The following is a 23,507-nucleotide window of genomic DNA, read 5'->3' on the forward strand; positions in this document are numbered from 1 at the left end:
TAGTCTAATCTTTTTATAACTCCACCTGACTAATAAATGCAGCTTTTCAGTCTGGTGTACATCCACTGAGCCTGCATTAAAGAATATACATGTACATTTGGCATAGGCCAAAAGAGAGATTTCAAAGTAAAATGTACCTATATGTAATTTTTGTTGTAAATCTGAAACCTCACCTTTACGCCTACTACTGCTCAAATAATACAAATTATTATTGAATTCTAGCTCTAGTAATGCTGTGCATAACCTCCATTAACCATAGTTTGGAACAATTGAAATTTTTTTCTATGCAGTGTTTTTTCTTGTTAACAAGGGAAAACTATAGTAAGCTTATTTCAGCCAGCTGACCAGAAGTGTGCACCAATAATTGTAGGGGTTACGCAGTACTGCGTTACTCAATGCATAACATAGCCGAAAAGAAGCACTTTCTTTGCCATCTCATTAAGAAGATTTTCAGGAAAAATACGACAAAAAAATGTTTGACAAAATTTATCCATACCCCTGCCAGATCAGACGTCAGATTTGAATCTAACAAATGTTCCAGTTTTTATTTGAAATTTTTAAATAAACGTGAGTAAAAAATTATTTTATACCTGCCGCAGTCATTAGATATGAGTTTCTCAAAGTATAAAGTGACCCCTGCGAATTGTTTTGAAATCAGCATCTCCACGTGAAACCCAATCGAGTCAACTCAAGAAGCACACGTCAGTGTACCGCGGCACCGACTAGGTGATCACCTCAACTCAACATCAGTAGAAAAAACTTATGGAGCGCATGCCAAGACAAGTGAAAGCTGAGATAGGAAATCAAGATTTTCCACCAAATGCTGATGCTTGAACGCATCCTAAGTTAAACCATCAAGAACATAATATTTAAAAGTCAATATGAACTTGGTTTCTTTCCCTTAGTTTATTTTAAAATTTTCTCTGGCTGCAAATAAATGCTTGTAGCGACAATGTCTTTAAGTGAGATTTCGGAGGAACGTTGTTTGACGTTTGTAGGATTAGAACAAATGTTCGCGCTACTCAAACTCAGAGCTACAGTCACATCACAAGAACTTTGAATTGTACAGAGGTCTCCTAATTTAATTTTTTTTCTCCCGAGCTGTATAAAAATATGACAGTCAACCAGAGCAGTAGTTTAAACAACATACAGAAAATGTGCATGCACGCCTGCAGAGAGCGTGTCTCTTGCTGCACTTGTGTCTCCATCCGAGTGTGTGTGTGTGTGTGTGTGTTGACATGCATTTGTGTGTGTGTGTGAGTTTGGGGTTCAGACAGCAGTAGCCCTGGTAATCCATCCAGGCTCCCAGGGCAGCCAGCTCCCTACTTCCTGATGCATGAGAAGCCGCTGGAGTGGAGTGGCAGCAACAACTGCTCAGCCCTATTTGATTACTAATAAGAGAGTTGTCCCCTCTGTCAGATACCAGGCATTCTCCGCTAAGCAAACAGTGATTCCGGCTAGTCAAACATTAGCATTGCTGCCTCCCTCACTACGTGGCGAGAGTTACATTGAGATCCAACGCTCAGGCTGCAACCCCCTGCATCACCTCTTTATCCAACCACATGCACACACACATACAAACACACACACATATGTTGAACCTAAACAAACCCCTTGCTGACCAGGACCTATTGCCCTGGCATGGGAAAGAAATGTCAGTGCCTGTAGAGAGGAGCTTTTATTCTTCCTCTTTAGCGGCGAGGGTAATATAAACGTGCAAGGTGCAACTTCCCTTCAGGTGGATCTCAAAACAGCAGCCATAAAGTGTTTATCCCCCCCTGAAAACAAAACTTTAGTGGCGGCCCAGCGAGCAGCTCGCCCGAGTGGAGGAAGTAGTCAATGAAAAGCAATTATTATTGACGGCGTCGCTGTCAAAAATAAAGATACGACAGCGTGCCAGATAAGAGCGAGCTAATTAGACGTTGTTCCCAGCATGATCCTCTGGTGGCTCGACCACCTGTGATCCAACAGACCCTCTCCAGGTGGTGACCGCCCCCTCGGTGGTGCACAGGCTACCTGGGAAAGAAGCCCCTCAGCCGCTCACACAGACTCTCCTGCGGTTCCCACACTGTGGTGCTGGAAGATGCAAGTCAGCCCAACTGGGCCAGACTGGTGCACCAGGAGGGAGATCAAGCACTCCGTCACTCATCCGTTTAGTCAGTGTGACTCTCATTCATCTACTCATTGCCTCTTTGCAGACACACACACACACACATACGCATGCAGAATGATGCACACACCCTTACCTGTCAATGATGACGGGGTCTGACGGGGTCTCGTTCCTGTTTCCACAGCTTTTCTTATCGCAGCATCGGCTGGAGACAGAGAAAATGATTTTTTATTTTTTATTTATTTTTTTAACCAACAAATAATTAGCTAAATATCAGAACATTTATTCGCTAAGTACATCAGAGTGGTAAGACATTGTCTTGAGATTTCCTTCACTCAATCTACCCAATCCCATTGATGCTGATGGCTGATAAAAATGGTGAAAACAACATGTTGTGTTGTTTGGCTTAGCGATGGAAGGGAGGGGAGTGGGGACTGGGCCAGGAGGCAGGGGAGTCACTTTTCACAGCTTCAGCTTTTGTTTACCTCTAATTGCCAAGCTGCTATTTCTGAGGGAGATGCAAGGTGCCACCCTCAACCAATATTTCTGCGGGGCATTTATCAATTATGGCCCTCAAAAGCACTAATCTATCTTCCAGCACATTATTCCAGCCCTTTCCTCACTGTAAAAAAAAGAAAAGAAAGAAATAAAGAAAACCTATAGCTATAGCTGCTGCCTATCACCGCTTTGGTTCGGAAACAGGAAGTGGATAAGAAAAAAAAAAACAACAACAAACAAATGCATCGTCTCGGCTTCCGTTTGAGATGAAAACGTAGCAGCGTATGTGAATGGGATTGATTTATGCCATATGCTGCAAGGAGAAAAACAAAGCTTCTGTCAGTCAACCATACACTATCTGGGTGTCCCTTATTTACAAGAGGCAATATTAAAGGTGAGCTTTATAGCTGAGATGTATTAAAGGAAAGAAAAAAATGTAATTCAAAACAAGCTGGGGAAAAAAAATAAAAAAGATAGAATTAGGTAATATATCAAAACACCATTCTTATATATGTCGTAATAGGTTCCAGTACTTATTTTATGCAGCAGCAAAATGCACTTCCTCTTGATAAAAAAAAAAAAAAAAAATTAAAATTACCCCTACAGCACGAGCATATTCAGTGTGTCACAAATAAGTGATGGATGCATGTATAAATTGAGCGTGAGTGATGAGTTTATGCATGAAAAAGGACAAATCATTCTCAGCTCTCATGCTGCTCCTGCTCCCCAACCAGCACAACTTGAACAATGCACCGGGTGCAACAAAGGAGAGGTTAACCGACAGTATCCAAATTCAGTGTTCACAGAGCTCACGCTGAGCCTTAACAATAACAACAAAAGGAGTTTTTTCCTTTTAGTATCAGTGACACCGATGAATAGGCGGGTGCAACGTGAGCTGTTGAGATTTACGTGGTTTAAATGACACTAAAAGGCTCGCTGATCAGTGTTGACAGGTGGGATCAAGCGAGAAATGACTGTACTAAAATGAAAAAAAAAAGAGAGAGATAGAGAATGCGCTGCATGCTGCATTTATGCATAACAGAACATTAACAGTGGCATGCAGCTCCTAAAGAAATCACATTAAATAAAAAAAAAGAAAGAAAGAAATTGGATCTTGTGTGGTTATGTCAATTTCCATTCAATAAAAAAAGACAGTCAGTTCATTTTCACTGTCATATTTGTATCAAAGTCTAATCACATCATATCAAAGTTGGAAATGACAGCAGCTTTCTCTTCCTCTCTAGCTCTCTCGCTCTGGCTCACAGTGTGCATGTGTGTGTGTGTGTGTGTGTGTGTGTGTGTGTGTGTGTGWGTGTGTGTGTGGCTGCTGAAGGACCACAGAACAATTTAGGCTGCTGCATCACATCAAAAGTGTCAAAACTTATTGGAGGGAAAGAGAATAATGATTTTGCCTGGTTCTGCAACATGGACAGCGTATCAGTGTAAAATAAAAATGATGATAATAATAAAAATATACACAATGCTTACCTGCACATGATTTCATGAGTGAGAAGAACTCTGCACATTTCTGGATTCTTGTCCTGACCCTCATAAACTATGGCCTTTTTAAACCAAAATGACACAGAAATAAATTGTATTAATTTATTTTGCAACATAAATAAATAGTTGTTTTTTTTTTGTTTGTTTGTTTGTTTGTTTTTTACTGATTTTACTTCTCTTCTTCTAAACACACACACAGTGTAAAGACAGTTCGAAATATCAAACTGAATGAAAAATGCGGTTCCCATGTGCAAATTATTTCTAAAAAAAAAAAAACTCCATAGAAAAACATATATTTAAAGCATGATCAACAATTCCAAAATGTAATATAAATAGCAGAAACAAATCTTTTAAATCCAGCAATAGTATTTTTATCAAAATGAAAAAAAGCACACAATTTATGTTTGTTAATTATAGAAATAGCCTAATAATAAACTGTATTATTTTTATTATTATTATTATTACTATTATTATTAATCTCGGTAATATCCTGTGGCTCGCACAGACACACAGAAGAGATTTTTCACGAGGAGAGATCCAATAGAAGTGTCATCAATATGCTTATAATCTGGGGATATTTGGGGGAAAGTGTTAATGGGCAATCTGTTGTTTATTTTGAGCCGCTAACAATGATCTTTCTGTGGATAAAAAGCGGTGTCTGGCGGTACGGTTGAGTAATTTTTGAGCATTGGCTGAAACAGATGGCGTGGAGCTATCAGTTCTGCCGCTCTTCTCTCCCTCCCTCCATCCACCCCCCTCCCTCTCCTTTCCTTCCTTCTTCTATTTCTAAGGATAGACTTCTTTCTCTCTTTTTTTTTTTTTTACTCCCTCGTACAAGGCTGAGAGACACAACGTGCAAATGTGAGTGAAATAAACAAATGAATAAAAGTCGACGTTCATAAATAAAAAGGGATGTAGCAAATAATAATAATAAGGGTGATAATTTTATTGCTGATTTTCGCTGTGTTGCCGTTAATAAATTCAATCATCGTCTGGCACGCTTCAGGCCAACAGCATAAAACGAGTTTGGGGAAAGAGAGAAAAAAAAAAAAAAGAAAAAAAAAAGAGTGACACATCTGAACCAGGTCGCATCATTCACATTATAAAAGATAACTTGTTTGACCTGCAGGTTTTATTATGTCCCCCCTTATCCCCGCCCCCTCGTTCCTTTTTGTAGTATTTTACCCGCTTGTAACTGGCGATTATCTATATTGGTTTGATTTATGTCGCTATTTGCAACTGCAGTAACAGAAATCCATAAATTGCTTGTTCTGCGTCATTGACTCGGATCATTCGCGCAGGAATGTTGTCCAAGCTTCACGGCTCTATCTAAATCCCCCCCTAACCTCCTCTCCACACCCCCCTGCTTTAATAACAAAACGGGGGGAGGGGGGGTGGTGGAAGGCTAAAAATTATGCATGTGTGCGCGGCCTTTTTAATATTTAATTTAATTTAATCTATCTATTTCTTTATTGTAATCGGGTTTGCTTTGGATTTAAAAATCCACACCGTACGTTTAGGCTTTAAGCTCCTTTTGAAAAAAACTAAAATAATAATAATATTAAAAAAAATAAAAAAAAAAGCTGTATATTTATGTAAAACACTATTCCAAAACTGGTTTAGAGCGTCACCTCTGACTCTTTGCGAGAGAAAAGTCAAATCAGATCATATGGAGCAGAGGTGATGCGTAAATTTTTAATGCTTGGACAAACTGAACTTACAAAGAAGCCAAAAAAAAAAAAAAAGAAGAAAGAAAGAAAGAAAGAAAAAACTCCAGGGTGACATTGACTTTTAGGAGTATGGCAATAATGTAGGGTCAAACGTAAACAGTCAAAAATAGAGGCTGTCTCTTCTGATTACGCACGTAATTTGATTTTATTTTGTACCATAAGTTCTGTTATGTTCCCCCCTCTGGCTTTAGGGGGTGACGATTTGCACGGCACTTTGGGGTTTTACGCCGTGAGTAAAAGAAACTTAAAGTGCGACAAACAGCTTACCTGCTTCGTCATGGAATCGATTAATCGTATGTAAAGATCCTGTTCTGTTCTGACGCCTGCAGGTTGGGGGGTGGAGAGAACAAGAGGAACACTTTAGAAATGTTTTATGAATTTTAGCTTGCAAATAAATAAACGTTCAATAAAAATAAAATGTATGTCAAAATAAAGTTATTATTATTATTATTATTATTATTATTATTATTATTATTATTATTATTATTAGTTTTACTCACCGTTGCTGTACAATAACTGTAGTTTGTAATGTATTCCATTGTTAGTTTTTTCACTGGTTGGTTCCTGCAGAAGACAACAGTTTGTGAAAATCAGCATCAGTGAAACAGCTTTCCACAACTAACAGACGTGTTTGTTTTTTAATCAAACAGAAAAATCTTAATGCATGCATATTTTTAATTCTATAAGTAGGAAGATCTGCTTTAGTGGTTCAAATGACTCTCTGTCATAAGCGAATTGAGTTTTAAATTAAATAAGAAAAAATAAATCAATAATACACGTGACTTCCCCCCCCCCACACACACCTCTATAATTTCAGAGAACATAATTTGGAAACATGTGCAGGTTATTTACTTATTTCTAAAATAATAATGATAATAATAAAATTCTTTTTTTTTAAAAAATTAAAACGTCTTACTTTTTCTTTCTCCACAAAGTCCACAAAAGCTGTTCTTTCGATCTCCACGGGCTGACCCTGTCTGTCATACAGCGCCAGGACGAAATGGAAAAAATTGGATTTTCTGAGGTTGGAAGGGGGCTGCTTTTCATAATGTGCCCGTGCCAAGCCGACACCGCTGCGGGGAGAGAACAAGAGACCATCTCGGTTAAAGCACCGGACACCGGGGATATGCCACTAGATGATGGAGAAGCTGGCGGAGGGGGGGGGGGAGAAACATTGAGGATGCAGAAGCACGCTTGAGCACAAACCGGGGGAGATTTCTTGATTTGTCACAATAATGGCTAATCTGATGTAATGAAAGAAGCGAAAAGCCGAAGGGGGGGCATTTTATTGGGAGACCGTAATTGATACAGAGTATTCAGGGGATTGAGGGGTCGATATGATGAGGAGCTGAATGCGTGCGAGGGGAAAAAAAAAAAAAAAATCAGATGCATTTTTTTTTTGGCATGCGTACCTTTGGGCGGCTGTGTTTGCATCCACCACCCCAGCTGTGTGCATCCAGGAGCGGACCGAGTTCAGTCCACCCAGCGGTTCCTCCTTCATCGTCGTCCCACCCCGCGGTATAGTTTCCTGAATCCCAAACATTTAGGACAATTTGCGTGAAAAGAAGCAGAAGAAGAAGAAGGAAAAAAAAAAAAAAGAGAGAAGAGCCTCCTGTGAAATTAGGGGAAATAAACGTCCAAGCGTGTTATCCTTCAGGGTTTTATCTTCGCGGGATAAGACTTGCGAGGGAAAAAACCCGGTCCACAGGTCTTGCCTCCCTCTTCAGTCCGTCCGATGTGAGCAATTCTCAAAGTGCTGTACTTAGTTAGAGCGGTATCCACAAACTGCAAAAGTGAATTGTTCAATAGAGGAGTTTTTTTTGTTTTTTTTTTTTTGTCTTGCTATTGTTCCTCTGTTTCTTTTTTTTTTTTCTTGTCTTTTTGTGCTATTCAGAGAAAAATCGATGGCAGTTGTTTGTGTTTGTGGGTGATGCTGCTGCTCTCAAAGTGCCCACATCCCTGAAGCGCCCGCATCCAAAACCTTCAGGACTTCTCGTTGAATTAAAAAAAAAAAAGCAAGCCCCACTCCTGGAAAAAGGTGCTGCTGCTGCTGCTGCTGCTGGTGGTGGTGGTGGTGCTGCTGCTGCTGCTGCTGCTGCTGCCGCCGCTGCTGCTTCTCCGCAAGACAAACACACGAAGGCAAAGGCTGATCACCAGTGGAGGTGTTCCTCGTACACAGGAGAGGTGGATAAGGGGGCCCCTTTCGCGTCGTGCAGGATGGATGGGAACATGCAAAACTAAGCCCTCTTTCCCCGAGGACTGAAATCTTTCCCGGGAGCCAAAACTCTAAACCCACGGGAGAGGCGCTGTCAGAACGTGACGCTGAAGGGGGCGGGGTTTTGACCATATACGGAGCGCTGACGGTTCCTGTCAGGCAGCGGCGCTCCACTCCGCGCGGTGCAGCCCATTTAGTGCAGCAGCATGAGAACACTCACTCGCTCCACTTTTTTTTCCCTTCTTGCTTAGGCCCCTATATGTGGTGAGTTTGACTTTTTTAATGATATGGACAATTCGAGCGGGGTGTAACCATCAAACATAATAAGGAGAGAGAGAGAGAGAAAAAATAGTGGTAATATTAATAGTAATATAATAAAAGAATGCTTGTTAATAACTTCAGAATTCATGTTTCTTTTTTTTCTTTAAATGGCCTATTGATCGCAAGTTTGCTTTAGTTTCTGTTGATTAAAAGTGATGAATTTTGTTGTATTCCTTCGATTATTTTTTGTTTGATTATTTTTATTGTTATATATATCTATATATTTTTTCAAATATATATATTACCTTGATGAAGTTTTGTAATAATTTTGTTCTGGAAACGTCAAAAAATAATATTTCAATACGAGCTTATTACGTTTATACTTGTACTAAAATTGTCACTTTTTTCACAAATGTTTTAAAGTTTTTAAAACGCAATTAATATATATGACACGGATAATTCAGCTTTCAATTAAAACAATCACTCGTGATTATAAATGTATTATATTGGACTCATTTTCCATTGAGAAATTGCAACAATATCAAGTTGTTGTTGTTTTTTTTATTCCATAAAGAAAAAGAGTTTCTCAATTTCTCTGCGCTACGAAGGACGGTGGGGGGGAAATGAAATACATGATGACAATAATTCTCGCATTGCCGTAAATCTGTGAAATTTTGATCCCAGTTATTGAAGGTGAATGCTTATTTATCTACTTGTCACTTTTTGGTCACGGAGAGAGCGTTAAGACACAACTTCGAGGAGACCCCCACACGCCGCGTGGCTTCTCTGCCCTCCCTCTTATTTCATGCACGTCCCGTAAAATCAGTAATAATCAGAAACATCTTAATCATTTTTAAAGAGGCCAACTGCCTTACATGTCCGACTCTGTCCGAGAGGGCAATTCGGTTCATTAGTGGTGAAAAGGGGGTGGTGGGTGGACGGGGGGGGTGAGGGGGAGAGGGGTGAGCGCGGGTGAAGGGGAGGGTGCGAGGAAGAGAGATGTGTGCTATATCCTGAGCAATCTATCTAGCTGGTGCTGAGGGTTAATAGCTGCTGCCAAAGATAAGTGAATTATAAGCTGTTGCTTTCACCTCTGCAAAATCTATTGCCAAATTGCTCAGTCACAAAATAAATATTTGCTTTTGCTTAAACTTTTTTTTTTTTCAAATTTATAATTGATCCCACTTTCAGTTTGCACAAAAAAAATTATAATAAAGAAAAATGTCTGACGCCTTTTTAATCGTATTTTTCCTCTTAAAGGAGACGCATGCTGCAAATGTTTTGTCTGTTGTTTGTGCAGATTGAATTTTTCTTTCTTTCTTTCTTTCTTTCTTTCTTTCTTTCTTTCTTTCTTTCTTTCTTTCTTTCTTTCTTTCTTTCTTTCTTTCTGTCCTTTTTTTTTTTTTTTTTGAACAGTTTCAAGTCGCTTATTAGAACTTAACCCCTGATTACACGCACCGAGGCGATTTAAATCTGATTATCAAATTAGGGAGACTTTTGAGACAAATCCTCTTAGATCTGATACTGTTGACTGGAGAGAGAAAATGGATCTCCACACCCGTCACGTAGGTAACGATGCTGTCCTGAAAGGGAGTTTTAAACCGTATTTGACAACAAATGCAGCTGTCCCCCCGCTATTTCAGAAGATATTAAAGGCGGGTGGTGGGGGGAAAATGAATGCAAATCTGTGTGCAAGGAGCCATCTGGACGCGGAGAGAGGGAGTCAGCTGCTGCTGCTGCTCGCTGCTGCTGCTGCTGCTGCATGCGCGGAGTCTGAATCCGTCTCAGCTCATTCTGTGGGATCATCTGCGTGGTGGGCTTTACACCGTGGAAAATGCGCTCTCCATCATTAGGTGAAATGGTACAGCATCAGAAATAATAATAATATATAAGATGGGGGAGAAAAAAAAAAGAAAAAAGAAAGAAACGCTGATCCCATCCCCTGTTTGGTTTAATGCTTACATGCATGAAAACTTGCATGGATTCAAGGGGATCCTCCTCATTATTTGGAGGAAGAAAAGAAGAAAAAAAAAAAGGCTTTCCTCAGCAGCACGCTGGAGGTAAGTGGTGGGTGACAAGTGCAAACTATATTTGATCCCCTGCATCTTTGGCCCGCGTTGGAGCCATGGCTGCGCTCAGTCTTAAATGACCGGCTGATCTTCACTCTTCTATTCAGTGACCACAATGAACGAGCCCCCAAAGAGTTGAGCCTGAACACTGATATCAAACCCAACTCCTCCAATAATAATAATAATAATAATAATAATAATAATAATAGTAGTAGTAATAATAGCAATGATAGCACACAAAAAAAGATGTACAGGGTGACTTCAGAAGACCTCCCGTCTCAAAGGGTTATGTGCATCCTTCGTATTCAGAGGTGACGTCTTTCTTTGTGTGTGTGTGCGTGAGTGTGTGTGTGTGTGTGTGCGTGTGTGTGTGTGTGTGTGTGTGCGTGTGGGTGTGTGTGTGTGAATTTACGGGGCGAGGCCCTCATGATCTCCTTAAATTTGCATGTAAATGGCGACATCAGCCTCTACGCGTGCCAGGGGCCAGCGGGCCTCCCAGATGTCAAGGCAAAGTCAATCAGCCGGCCGCTGCCCAGCTGTCCATCGATGCACTTTATTGGGACAACACTTTCATTATGCTCACCTGCATTGTTTCCTAATGGATTGATTGGCGATAGAAGAAGGAGAAGAAGAAGGAGGAGAAGAAGAAGGAGAGAGAGGAAGTAAAAGAGAGAGAGGAGGTGAAGGAGGGTTGGCTTATTAGCACCCATCGAGCTAGATCTCTCATTGCTTTATCATAGAGGGGTTTTTTAAGCAAGTCTCTCTTTTTTTCCCCGATTTATTATTAATCAAATCCGCCTACAGTAAACGCACCACTCCAAAGTCATTGTGGGAAAACATAGTGAGCACGTGTATTGTTTGTAGCAACACAACTTAAACGCAGTAATTGTTCTGTTAAAATAATAATAATAATAATAATAATAATAATAATAATAATAATAATAATAATAATAATAAAAAGCAATTGCTCTGAAAAAAATGTAGTCATCTTTATTTCCAAAAATTCGCGCGCAGAAATGAATATTGTTGGAAAGAAAATTAATATTTCTATTTTATGTTGTTATTATAAAAGCTTCATAAGCATTTTCTAAATAGCAAAATAATAAATAAAAAAATAAGGCCTAATGGGAACTGGATTTTTTTTATTTTATTTAAATCATTTCATAAAATGTCTTTAATATGAAATGACAACCCTAAATTTTGCAAACTTTCCCAACTCCATATAGGCCTGATTTATGGACCTCCGGAAAAAAAAAGTGAGGGGGAGGAGGGGGCAAAAATAAAAATCCGAGGTGACATATTCAAACATAGCATTAAAACACAAGCCCGCACGTTATTTTTAATTATAGCGGTAAAACACAGACGGGCAAGAGTGGCGAGATCAATCACGGGATCGGGCGGGCGCGCGGTGCTGCACAGCCCAGCCCGTGTCAAGTTGTTGGCGCTGATGGACGGACAGCGCCCCTCCTTGGTTACACTTGAGATCATCGTGTCGATTTTTGAGGCAGCTGTTCTCTTCATGAGTGACAAGATAGCAGAATCTCTCATGTTTATATCGATTTAAAGAAATCTACTAGTTATCATCATCATTAAAAAAAAGAATGGAAAAATATTACAAAATACTAAATTAAGCGATTATTATAAAGACACTTATAAAAATATTTGAGTTCAATTATTATGAAGTGGTAAAAACAAACTATATATATGCGACACGGAAAGTAACAAAAATCTGTTTGTATTATTATTATTATTGTTATTATTATTACAATATACATTTGACATTTTCATTATTATTGTTATTTTTTATTTATTTATATATTTTTTTACCTTTTGTCTTAAATAAACGCAAGCAGGTTTTCCGACTCAGTGCCGGTGTGACCTCACATTTCGTCACTGACTTCTGTCAGAGCGCTCATGTTAATTGTGTGCAGTGGTGAGTTCTGTCAAGGGCATTGCCCGTGCGCACAATTTGCATTTCCATTCTGCTGTGGAAATGATGAGAGAGAGTTTCTGCGCGGTTTAGAGCCTCGCGGCGCAGTCTGTGGGCGAATTACATTTAAAGAAGGCGAGAGAAATTAAATAAGAAACCGAGACCACTTCAGGGCTATTAACATCTAAAATATCCCCTGGAAATTTGGACCAAAATACACATGACCAAATACCCAGGGTATACCCTTCGCTTTCGCAGAGCGGCCCCGCACGTCTCGATTGTGTCCATCACCGTTTTGTTGGCCCATCTAAAATTCCTTATTTAAAAAAAAAAAAAGTTATCACGCCGCCTCGCGTTGATGAAAGTGAGGCAAATTTCATTTTTCAGCCTTTAATCGGAACATATCCACTTATAATGCGGGAGCCCGGCTGCCAAGCAGGATGAATGCAGGTGCAAAGAAAAAGAAAAAAAACATTTGACTTTGAAAAAGTCATTTAAGAAATCTCAACCGTCAGTTTGAAATACAGGCACCAGTTGCTGTCCAGACATGAGGATGGGAATCAGTGTAAGGTTGCTCCTCCCCTTCTTATTCCTGCAGCCTTGGCACTCAGGAGAACTTGAATTCACCTGCTGACCCCTGCGATGGAGGTGCTGCCAACTTACTGTTATTCTCCCTCTCAGCCCTCCTGTTGTCTGCAGGAGTCCAATAATTCTCAAGTTCCTTCCCATCAAAATGTATATTTTCAACATGTTGCATCAGTGCCTCTAATCCATCTCTACAGGGAATATCATCATTTGATGGCGATGGGAAGCAATGCAGCTGCGCGCTCTGAAGGTGGTTTCTCTGACTCGAGTCAAAGATCATTATTAATATTGAACTGTGTTGCTATTAAGAGAAATGTTAATTATTATGTCAAGGCAGAAGGAGTCAAGGTGAAAAGCTGCACAGCAATAGCTAAAAATAATCCACACCAGCCCAGAGTGCAGTGTGATCCTTACAGAGGAGTGTTACCGGCAAGGGACCTTTTTACTGCAACAAAGACATGAAGAAGAAGAAGAAGAAGAAGAAGAAGAGAAAAAAGAGGAGGAACTAAATGAATTAGGGAACAAGCTAGATTTTGTCATTGTCTGATCCACGCTCGTCCCGTCCCTATTTTCCAACCTCTTCCCCTCTTTTGGAAGGGCTTGCAAATTGTATAATGCTGCTCTTTGTTTCCACCGGGTAGAGCAACATGAATAGCTGTCCTGAGCACACACACACACACACACGCGCGCACTCACACACATAGAAAAACACTGACAAACTGATCATCTTAAAAAAAGCAACGCCCTGGTGCTCACTTGGCCTACTTTCCACGGCAGCGCTGGGACGTGGGAAGAGCAATAGAATTCAGGGGAGGATGTTCTTGCACTCTGGGAAGCATTCAGTATAGCAAGTGTGATGCACATAAACATAGCCCTCGCATTGTCAACCTTAGACCGCGTTTGCCCCAGATAACTAGTCCCCATGTGCTAGACTATTCTCTTTGACTTTGCAATTGAAATCCTGAGAAGATTATGCAAAAGCTAAAAAGAGGCAAACTCCAGGGTGGGATTTCAATTGTCAATTCCTGTTGGATTTTATGGCATTATGACATATAGTACACCATCTGTTACACTTCCTGTGAGTATAGGTCTACATCTGCACAAGCGGAGTCCTATTGATGCGAACATCAGCATAATTAAAACCTGCCCGGGAAAGGACAGCGTTATCCAATCTAATATTTCCCTCTTAAACTCCCTTTTAACACAGATGTAAGGCTAAGCAAGCGGGTCTCTGGGTAACACAAATTAAAAAAAGGTGCCGGAAAGTAACCACTCCTAACTTCAGCTAAACAGACTTCCTGGAGCGGCAGATAATCTGGGGCTTCTATGTACACCGCCTAACCAAATGTCGACATCTGTGAGGGTGTGCATAAAGAAAAGCTCCTCTGAGAAACGGGTGGGGTGGTGGGGGGATAATAATCTTAGTTCCCCTCACCTTCAGCTTGCCCATAGGGGGTTTGAAAAGGGAGATGAAGGAATCCTATGTAAACATGCCAAGTCAAATTTTCACTTGAAATGTGACATAAAGGCAAAGGGCAACCTTGGCGCATCACTAATGTGGTTCCACACATGAGTGTTCAGTGCCCCTGGATGTAAACAAGTGATGTATTCAGAACATGGTTTGAGCACCGACTCACAGTGCATGTCGGACCAGAAAGTTTGCAGAAGGGACGGCTGGAAGGGCTCCCCACTGATGATCTTGGAGCGGTGCACCAAAGCCGAAAGACGGAACAAAAATTTCAGGAGTCTTAGCGTTGCATTTCAATGATTTTGTTTACCAATAGGGCACATTTAAAGCAACCTCAGTTGCACCAAAGAGCTATACAAATGGCAAAATACAAATAATTTAACACAATCGATGCCTTTAACGTTTGATACAAGTAAAGGTCAGAAAATACCTTAAAGAGGAGGGGTGGTATTATGTGAAATAGATTTTTTGGGGGGGCTTTATATTGTGTTATAATGTTATGCCCTCATCTGAAATGTACCTGGAATGTTATGAATCTTTCATGCATTTTTGAGAAATCCATGAATCTTCCTCGTTGTTACCTAAACTTTGCTCCCACAAAGTGCAGCCCATTTCTACAAAACTCCTTCTTGGAGTTTAAGTCTCCTGCCGAATGTCGGCCTCGCAGAGCCCCTCCCCCGAGCTTTAGCTCCACCAGACTAGCGGCAGCAGCAGTTAGCACACACCTGGTGGAGCTGCACATCTGCTGAGCTCATCGTACGAACTAAGTGTAATGCCCCAAAAGAATGTTACTAAAGGCTAAAAGTTGTGATGATGTGCTGAAAGCAGTGTCGTAAAGAACGGGAGCTTCTTAAAGAGACAGAGGCCCAATTTCAAGGCGTAAAATTTCTTTTTAGTCATAATCAGTATACATGGCATTTTTGTAACAACCAAAGGTAATATAGTTGATTGATTGTGCTATAAAATGGTACTGCGTGCCTAGAAAATACATTTGAAAACTGAACTGTTTATTGGATGTTTTTTTTAAGTATTTATTGAAATGTCAAAATAGTTACATTATTACATTGCTAAATTATGCATAAACTATTTACAATAGATATAAATACATATTTTTTGCTTCTTCCACTAAATATAAATCTGACAAGTATAGCTGGATTTATTTTAGTATATGAAAATAAATATTAATTGAAGAAACCGAAAGCAGCTTACACTCTTGCACTTGCTTGTAAAATGTAACTGTATGCTTGAAGCATCACAAAAAATACACAAATTTTCACTGTTTCTTTTTATATAGTATTTGATAATATTTAACTTAATTTTTGAACAATTGTGTTAAGCATTTTATAAAACTCTTCTTTTGCAGTCTATCATTTTAAGATCAAACATTTGTAGCAATGTGCTTGCATAGGACAAGTAAGGAGATCTAGAGGTAGGCATCAACTCTGTTGAAGTCTCAGAAATACATGAATTAAAAATTATATTTTATATTACACTATCATTTTTTATATTAAAAAATGACTAAAATGTGAAAAACAGTGTGCAAAACAACCAGTAAGCAAATGCTGTTTAAAAGTAATCAAATAATTATTTCAAAACTAATTCAGATAGTTCACAAAAGTGAGGAAAAACAAACAACATTTTTTTTTTTTTAAAATAAGGAACTCTCACGCAAATCTGATCTTGTGCTTTGCAGCGGCTCAAACAGAGTGAGTTTCACACTCCCTCTCACTGACGAAACATGCAAAGTTTGAGCATCTGTTCCATCATGTAGTCTTTGTTGGGAAATTAAATATTGAACTGATCTAGTGTACCATGAATGTTTCAGTCACATAAGTGATTAGACAAACTGGGGGAGGGGGCCAGACGTCACAGCACTTCACATACAACTTCGATATACTGTATTTGTTGGCTTTTGCCTCCGTGTGTTTTATCCACCAGATTGCGTTGTTGTTAGAGAGAGTGGTTGGTGGTGGTGTGTCAATTACGCCTCACGTAAGAAGTTGTAATTCAGCACACAATCACATTTACATGCATGTCACGTACGTGCACAAAAACAATCAAGAGAATGAGAGTTATTGTTTAGTCCAGCTGATTTAGCGCAAATAAATATAATTGGGGAAAAATAAAGTCGGGCTTTGGATTTACAGTTAAATTACAAACTTGGCGGCATCTGTTTTTACGCTTTTGTGTTATTGTGCATAAAGAGAACCTATTTAAATTGGTTTTCTTGTTCCATCTTGGAGTAAAACACATCTCTTTTCTTATTTCCTCATCCATTCCTCCAAATCAACAACTGTCTCAAAGGAGAGCACCCCACCACCTCCACCTTCCTTCCTAATGATGTTTTCTTTTTTGACATAACGTTGGCTTGGATTAAAATAAGCAAGGGGGTAACATGCAAACAGGGGAAGGAAACAGTATCATCACAGAGATCATAAAATGGTGCTGTGAGTAGTCTTTTGTCCAGGAGCATAGGAGAGTTCTGTTGCTAAAAGGAAGGACAAAAGCAGAAGGCGCCACGGGTATAAGGTTCCCCTGAGCAACAAAGCTGAAAGTTTCAACTTGCAGCACATGGGTGTAACTTTAACTGGAATACTGTGGATCAAAGACTCACAAACAAAGTGGGTGGAAATGCTGGAGGAGTGCTCAAGTGAAGGACAGGTTCACCATAGAGAAGGAAGGAGCGACAATTTTTTATCAAACATAGACCAGGCAGTCGAAGGCTAATTACTGAGACTGTGTTTCTGAACTCACAGGGCGGCGTGATTCAGCGACACACATTGTGGCCTTGGCCAGAGTTTACCGAGGGCTTACCGGGCAGCAGTCTGGGGTTCTGAGATTTTGGGATTCCCAAACTGTATATATGTATTTTTTTTATTTTCAATAAATGGTTTGGTTGTACAAGTTTCCTAAGAAAACTTTTACGTTTAAGTTTGGTATTTTAATTTTGTGAACCTCTGTGTAGAAAGCTGAAACTATTTGAAAATGACAATTTTTATACTCTAAACTTTAGTCGGTCTCTTGATCAAAAGCATGTCAAACAGCGTGGCTTTGATTTTGGTGCATTTCAGTGACCTTATAAATACCTGCTAATCAATTTGACTAATATTTTCTAGAAACATCTAGGAAGGATGTCATGATTTCTTTTTTTTTTTCTCATAATAAAACAAAAAAAGCATTAAAAAAAAACCTCCACTGTATTTAAATATGGACTAGGCTTAAAGATCTTGAATTTTAACCATCATTCTGTTGTGATTTGCATACCTAAAAGAAACTTGCCTCCACTCTAAGCCCATGCTTGGTTTAGAAAAGAAAAATACAAAAGTAGTTTTAGAAAACCTTTATTTTCACGCAGAAAAAGACTAAAAAATTACCTGCCATAAAACTAAGCGTATGGAGTACAAAAAGTGACTGTTATTGAGGAGTAAAAATAGTTTCGACAAAACTAGATTGTTAAACTAGATTGATTGAAAACAACAAAAAATCAAGAAGTAAAGCTTCTCTCCAGCAGTAACTCTATAAAATAATCAACTCTCCAGATATATGTTGTAATCACATGTCATAATCAGTCTTGTATTTGTTTTATGTTTTGTTAAAAATTATTTAATCCAGAGAAAATATACACTCCTTAAAACAAGCTTGTATGAACATATATTTTTGGTTACATCATATATGGCATAGGGCAACACAGACTTCTGATCTATGTATTTTTTGTGTGTCTATTTGTATTTTTCTTATTTTTCCAAGGATATTTTTAATCATATTCCACCTATAAATGTGTTTCCCTGCGTTTTGTATGATTGTAAGTCATAACACACCAGAATTTTCAACAATAAAACGGAGGGGATCTGTGATGACAGCCATGATTGGACGACAGAGGGCAGATTTCATTATTAAGAATCACCAGCCTTTAAAACAAGTCAAGTTGGATGTCTTTTTTTTATTTTTTATAAAACTTATAGTCTATTTGATGCTTTTAACTGGGATTAATTTTTCCAGCCGATATGTTGAATTCTTACCTTTCTGTGTTGCCTTCAACCTAATTAAACAAAAAGCAGGATTAGCTGTTTTTTTCCTTCAGTGTTGGTTTTTTTTTTTTTTTTAAGACTTTGTATTTTGTGAAATCTGGCAGTGGAAATCTGTACTTTATTACCCATCTGTATTTTTATTATCAGCCTGCATCTGTCAGCGGAAAAATATACACCCCTGGACAGATTCTTTAAATCAGGTTTAACAGCTGAAGTCGTATTTTTGTCAGATTCAATAGCAAAGTTCACACTGACTGTAGATGCTCTTGCTTTTTAGGATCCGTTCCCCTCTCATGTCTTTGCCTGCCGTCTTTCAGAGAGACGGAGAATTATTCGGTTCTGCTTTTCAAAAAAAAACAAAAAAAAACTGAAAACAGCCTTGAAAATTTGTGGGGCTTAAGGCAATTCATCAGGTTAGATCAGTACAACGTGGATGTGTAACCTTTACACTGCACTGGAACCTGCTCGTACAAGTGTTATGAAAGGTCCCCGTGGCACTCTGCTCCTCTGACATGGATTTGAAGACTTGCCACTTTATTAGCTGCTAAGCCCCCGCTACTTGTTCTATATAGTGGAGGCCTACGTTATGAGCCGGGATCTCATTGTCTGGCGTTATTAGAGGAAGAGTCTGCAGCGCTTCCCTCTCCTCCTCTCTCTCTCTCTGTCTCTCTCTCTCTTTGCCCCCCTGAGAGAAAAAGCCTGACTGTTTGAAGGGAAGCTACAAGTGCAATTTAACCCATCTTATTTACAATATGATCTGTTACGAGGACATCATCGCTGCAAGGATTCGCAAACCTGGTACATTCCCCGCAATGTAATTCTTTTCTGTTTTCATTGATTTGTAAGAGTGCGCTCTGTTTGATGTGCAGCTGAGCCCATAAAAAGAGGCGCATGTGCTCAGAGTCCAGCTGGAAACTTTGATGCTCTGGACGAGTCCAGCTATGTGTGTCTTCCTATATCAAACCCATGCTCTTGAAATTAGAGTTCTATTTTTTTCAATTTTTTTTTTTACTTTTAACAATTAAAGGTCATAGCTATTCATTAATTAAAACGGAACAAAACCTATTAGGTTTGGTTAAACTGTTTGTGCCAGTGCCATACACACAGGTTCGTCATCCAGAATAAAAATGATGTGCTTGAATAATAAGTGCCATAGTGCCATCTAGTGAACACATTTGCAAACTGAAGGGCGACAGTCCCTGTGCACATGAAGTAAGCTGCACAGCACATCACGCAGTGGGCACACTGAAGGTAGAAAATAAAAAGAAACGAGAGCGCAAGTCTGTGTACCTCTTCACTGAATACACGTGTGCTACAGGGTGGGGCATAACCGAATTAAATGACCACACATGTGGGGGGAAATAAACAAAGATTTGCCCTTCGAGCCAGGTCTCTGACAGCCGTTAAGTTTGTGGTGAGCTGCAAGGACAACCTTCTTTCAGAAAATGAGGCAATGTCGAAGGCTGCGCATGCAAATTACACTCTGCCATCTAAATTACAAAGACATACACAGACCTCAAGTCATCAGGCCTCACATTTCACTCATCTGGCCTTCCGGCTGTTAAGGTTGCCAGGAGATGTTACAGAAGCAACGGAATCAAAAATAATAAGGAAAAGAAAAAACCCCAAAACAAAATAAAAAAAACCACGAGCCAAAAACTGGAGTCTTGAATAATTGATTGTGTTTGTCTTTGCTGTTTGTGTGTGTGTGTGTGTGTGTGCGTGTGTGTGTGTGTGTGTGTGTGTGTGTGTGTGTGTGTGTGTGTGTGTGTGTGTGTGTGTGTGTGTGCATTTGTGTGTGTCTGTAAGTAAAAGACTGAAGGCCTGGACAGAGCTTAATGCCCCTGAGCAGGGCAGACACATCCACTGGCCAATGGCTTGTGTTAAAGACCGTCTGATAGGCCGAGTGTGGGGGAGGAGTGTGTTTGTGTTGTGCTTTAATGCCTCTGTGCGGCCACTCGCACCAAATTGCACGAGGACAGTGGCTGCATCGGCTTTTTCTACCCCCCCCCCAAAACAAAGTTGACTCATATTATGCCTCTTCTTTTGCTCAAGAATACAATAAGGTAATGATTTTCCAGAATAACAAATGCGCGCTGTTTTAAATGGCCCAGGAATAGGTGTGTTGTAAGATGTTAAAAAGTCAATATACCTTCATTTTGTCTGTGCTGGTAATGAGCTATATTTTCTGGGGAAAATGGCTGCTTCTCCGGAGGCACCTTGTCTACTGAATGTGGCCCTGATCCTGGATAAAACAGAAGGCTCACCAATCAATCTCTCCAGGTTGCCCACAGCCAGAGAAAGCAGCTGCACCACATGTTTGCCTTGCGCGATAGCGACAAGTTAACATACGGGCAGCACAGTAACCATCCACAAGCAGCCTCTAGCTGTCTTATAATGAATTCCCACAGGGATGGGGAACTATCAGAGTCAGTGGTGTTACTGGAGGCTCGGAATAAAGTCAACACCTCTCCTTATACCTGATGAAGCTACGGCAGCACACACACGCACGCACACACACACACAGTCACTGCCAAAACTGTAAACTTGTAAAGAAATACTTAAAAATCCTGCAAATTATTTAGTTTTTAAAATAGCAAATTAGGTTTCGGTCAAATATCTCACATAGATAAAAAAAAGAAAGTCTGATGATTTTACTAGTTTGATATTTGGCATCGCAACACATTTTCAGAATCTAAATGGAAATATGAACATATGAAGTCGTTTATAAGGCAAACAACATTTTTTTGTTATTATATCACATATGTCGTGGGAAAAGCTTTTAGTTTTAAAATCAGGAACTCTTTGTACCTCATGGAGCAAATAAAGTTCAGATCTATCACAATGTATTTAGCTAAAGGTGAAAGCTACGGAAAAACCAATTTGTTTAAAAGTAAGTCAAACATGACTTAGAGGTTAAGGTTCTTAAAAAGATTCTTTGGCGACATCACAGCAATTTGTGTTCGTCGATTTGTAGTTCATTGCTATCAGGACAAACTCTAGATATTAACACATGTACACTAATGCACAATGCTTTCGGAAAGTATTTATACCTCTAAACATTTTCACATTTTGTGAAGTTATAACCACAATCACTGTGTGTGTTTAATTGGGATTTTTTTAAACTGACCAACACAAAGTATGTGGAGTTGAAGGAAAACTATACATACTAATATGCTTTGATGTAAACTGTGATATTGCAGTTATAGCTGTATGTTTATGGCCAATTGTGAACTGGCCATAAACATACTGGAAGTACTGGAAGATTCTAGAAGAATCTTCCAGTACTTAGCTCTCTTTAGCTTAAGCTTCCCTTTCACCACTGAAGTAAAATGTTCCCACAGCATAATACTTTGAACACTACGTTTCAATTATATGCAGTATTTTCTAGTTGATGTAAGTTTTCCACATGTTTGCTGTCTTCCCAACGTAGCGGCACACTGGGGGGTCTTTTGACTTTGTTTTTTCTACTCCTCCATAAAAAATAAAAAATAAAAAAAACAGATATATCATCACATTCTTTCCCCTGAGCTGTGGATCTTTGCAGCTCCCCCAGAGTTACCACTCATAATGCTCTTCTTGTGTGATCCAATTTAGGTGGACATCCACATCTTGGCATTTTTTTTTACAATAATCCTGCACTCTTTCCAGTTTCAGATAATAGATTGAACAGCTTGACATGTTGCTTTATAACCCAGCCCTGCCTTAAAATCCTCCTCAGCTTTGTTGCTGATCTGTTGCGTTTCTTGGTCTTCATGATTCTGTTTGTTCCCTAATGATCTCGAACAAACGAGGCCTTTTCAGAACAACTAGACTCAGAATAAATAACAGGAAGGCAAACGATTTCCTAACTTTGGCTTCGGACGGCAGGTGGTTGTAATAGATTAAATTTTGGGGCTATCGAAGTAAATTTGATTTGGATTATAAGCACGCAACATTTGACAACCAAAACTTCACAATAATGGACAACTGTTTATGTGGTCTGTCACATCAAATGTTAATTAAACATTTAATTTTGTGGTTCAAAGGTGAAAAATAAAAATAAAAATCTGGAAAAATTCAAGGCTAATGTACACTTTTGCATGACATTATTCAACTTGAGCTGATTTGCGACGCCTGTAAGTATTGTAATTAATTATATAACATGATATAATTAAAGTAAGAAGAAAACATAATGATCAATATAGTTGGTCTTTTTGAATCATTTCAGTTTTATTTTAAAATTACCCCAGTATGAGTTCAGAAGTAGTCCTGCAGGTCGGCAAATCCATTTGATGATCTCTCCTAATGTCACTGAACCAGTATGTCAAGAGTGTCATAATAGTAATTTGTGACTTAAACTAGAAACTGCTGTCCGATCAGTTCAAGTCTGTAGAAGATTGCTTTCACAAGTTTTCTTCACTTTCTTGTCAAATGTCGACTTCAAAACCAAAATATTTTCTAATACTTGCAGCATAAGTTACCAATTAAACTTCAGTTTAACAATTAATGTAAGTAAAATATCAAGCAAACAAAATATGTTTTTTTGTTGTTTTTTTTACACCCAGCATAATGTATAAATTTACAAGCCATGCCTCTGCGGATACCAAATATCAATACCTGCGATGTCCTGAATAGCTCCATCCAAACTGTATCATCTGCCATCCATCTTGAAACCTCCATCAGTCCATAGATAAATTTGTTTGTGTTGCTTATTTTCAAATCAGTTCAATATGAACTCAAATACTAAGCCAACAACTGAGCCTTGGGGTACACCACAGACACATGTTTTTTTGTTGTTGTTTTTTCCTGCTGCTTATTTTCAAATCAGCTCAATGTAAGCTAGAAAGAGTGGGTCAAGAACTGAGCCTTGGGGTACACCTCTAATCAATTTTCTCAACTTCCCACATCTGCAATAACCAAATGGGATTGGTGCAAAAGGTGAAGCAGAAGAAAAGATATGGCATAATTATCTGTTTTTAACATGCCTAATGCATAATTTTTCTGTTGTTATTTATGTCAGTTTTCTCCTTTTTCTTCTCTGACTGGTTGTTTGTTTGTGTGTGTGTGTGTGTGTGTGTGTGTGTGTGTGTGTGTGTGTGTGTGTGTGTGCGTGTGTGCGTGTGTCTGTGTG

General features: G+C 39.2%; 1 protein-coding gene across 4 annotated transcripts in view; it reads right to left on the reverse strand.

Annotated features, from left to right (window-relative positions):
- The window catches only part of LOC103476771 (EBF transcription factor 3), an 86,973-nt gene extending 79,592 nt beyond the window's left edge, over nt 1-7,381 (reverse strand). For all 4 annotated transcript variants that reach the window (XM_008429335.2, XM_008429338.2, XM_008429339.2 and 1 more), the window contains exons 1-6: nt 7,251-7,381; nt 6,755-6,911; nt 6,339-6,402; nt 6,106-6,161; nt 4,097-4,170; nt 2,247-2,315 (exon numbers count right to left, since the gene is read on the reverse strand). In XM_008429335.2, the coding sequence (XP_008427557.1) occupies nt 2,247-2,315; nt 4,097-4,170; nt 6,106-6,161; nt 6,339-6,402; nt 6,755-6,911; nt 7,251-7,381 (551 nt within the window). The remainder of the gene's footprint in view (nt 1-2,246; nt 2,316-4,096; nt 4,171-6,105; nt 6,162-6,338; nt 6,403-6,754; nt 6,912-7,250) is intronic.
- Between the last annotated feature and the right edge of the window lie 16,126 nt (nt 7,382-23,507).

Source organism: Poecilia reticulata, linkage group LG15 (genome assembly GCF_000633615.1).
Source record: "Poecilia reticulata strain Guanapo linkage group LG15, Guppy_female_1.0+MT, whole genome shotgun sequence".
Lineage (NCBI taxonomy): Eukaryota > Metazoa > Chordata > Actinopteri > Cyprinodontiformes > Poeciliidae > Poecilia > Poecilia reticulata.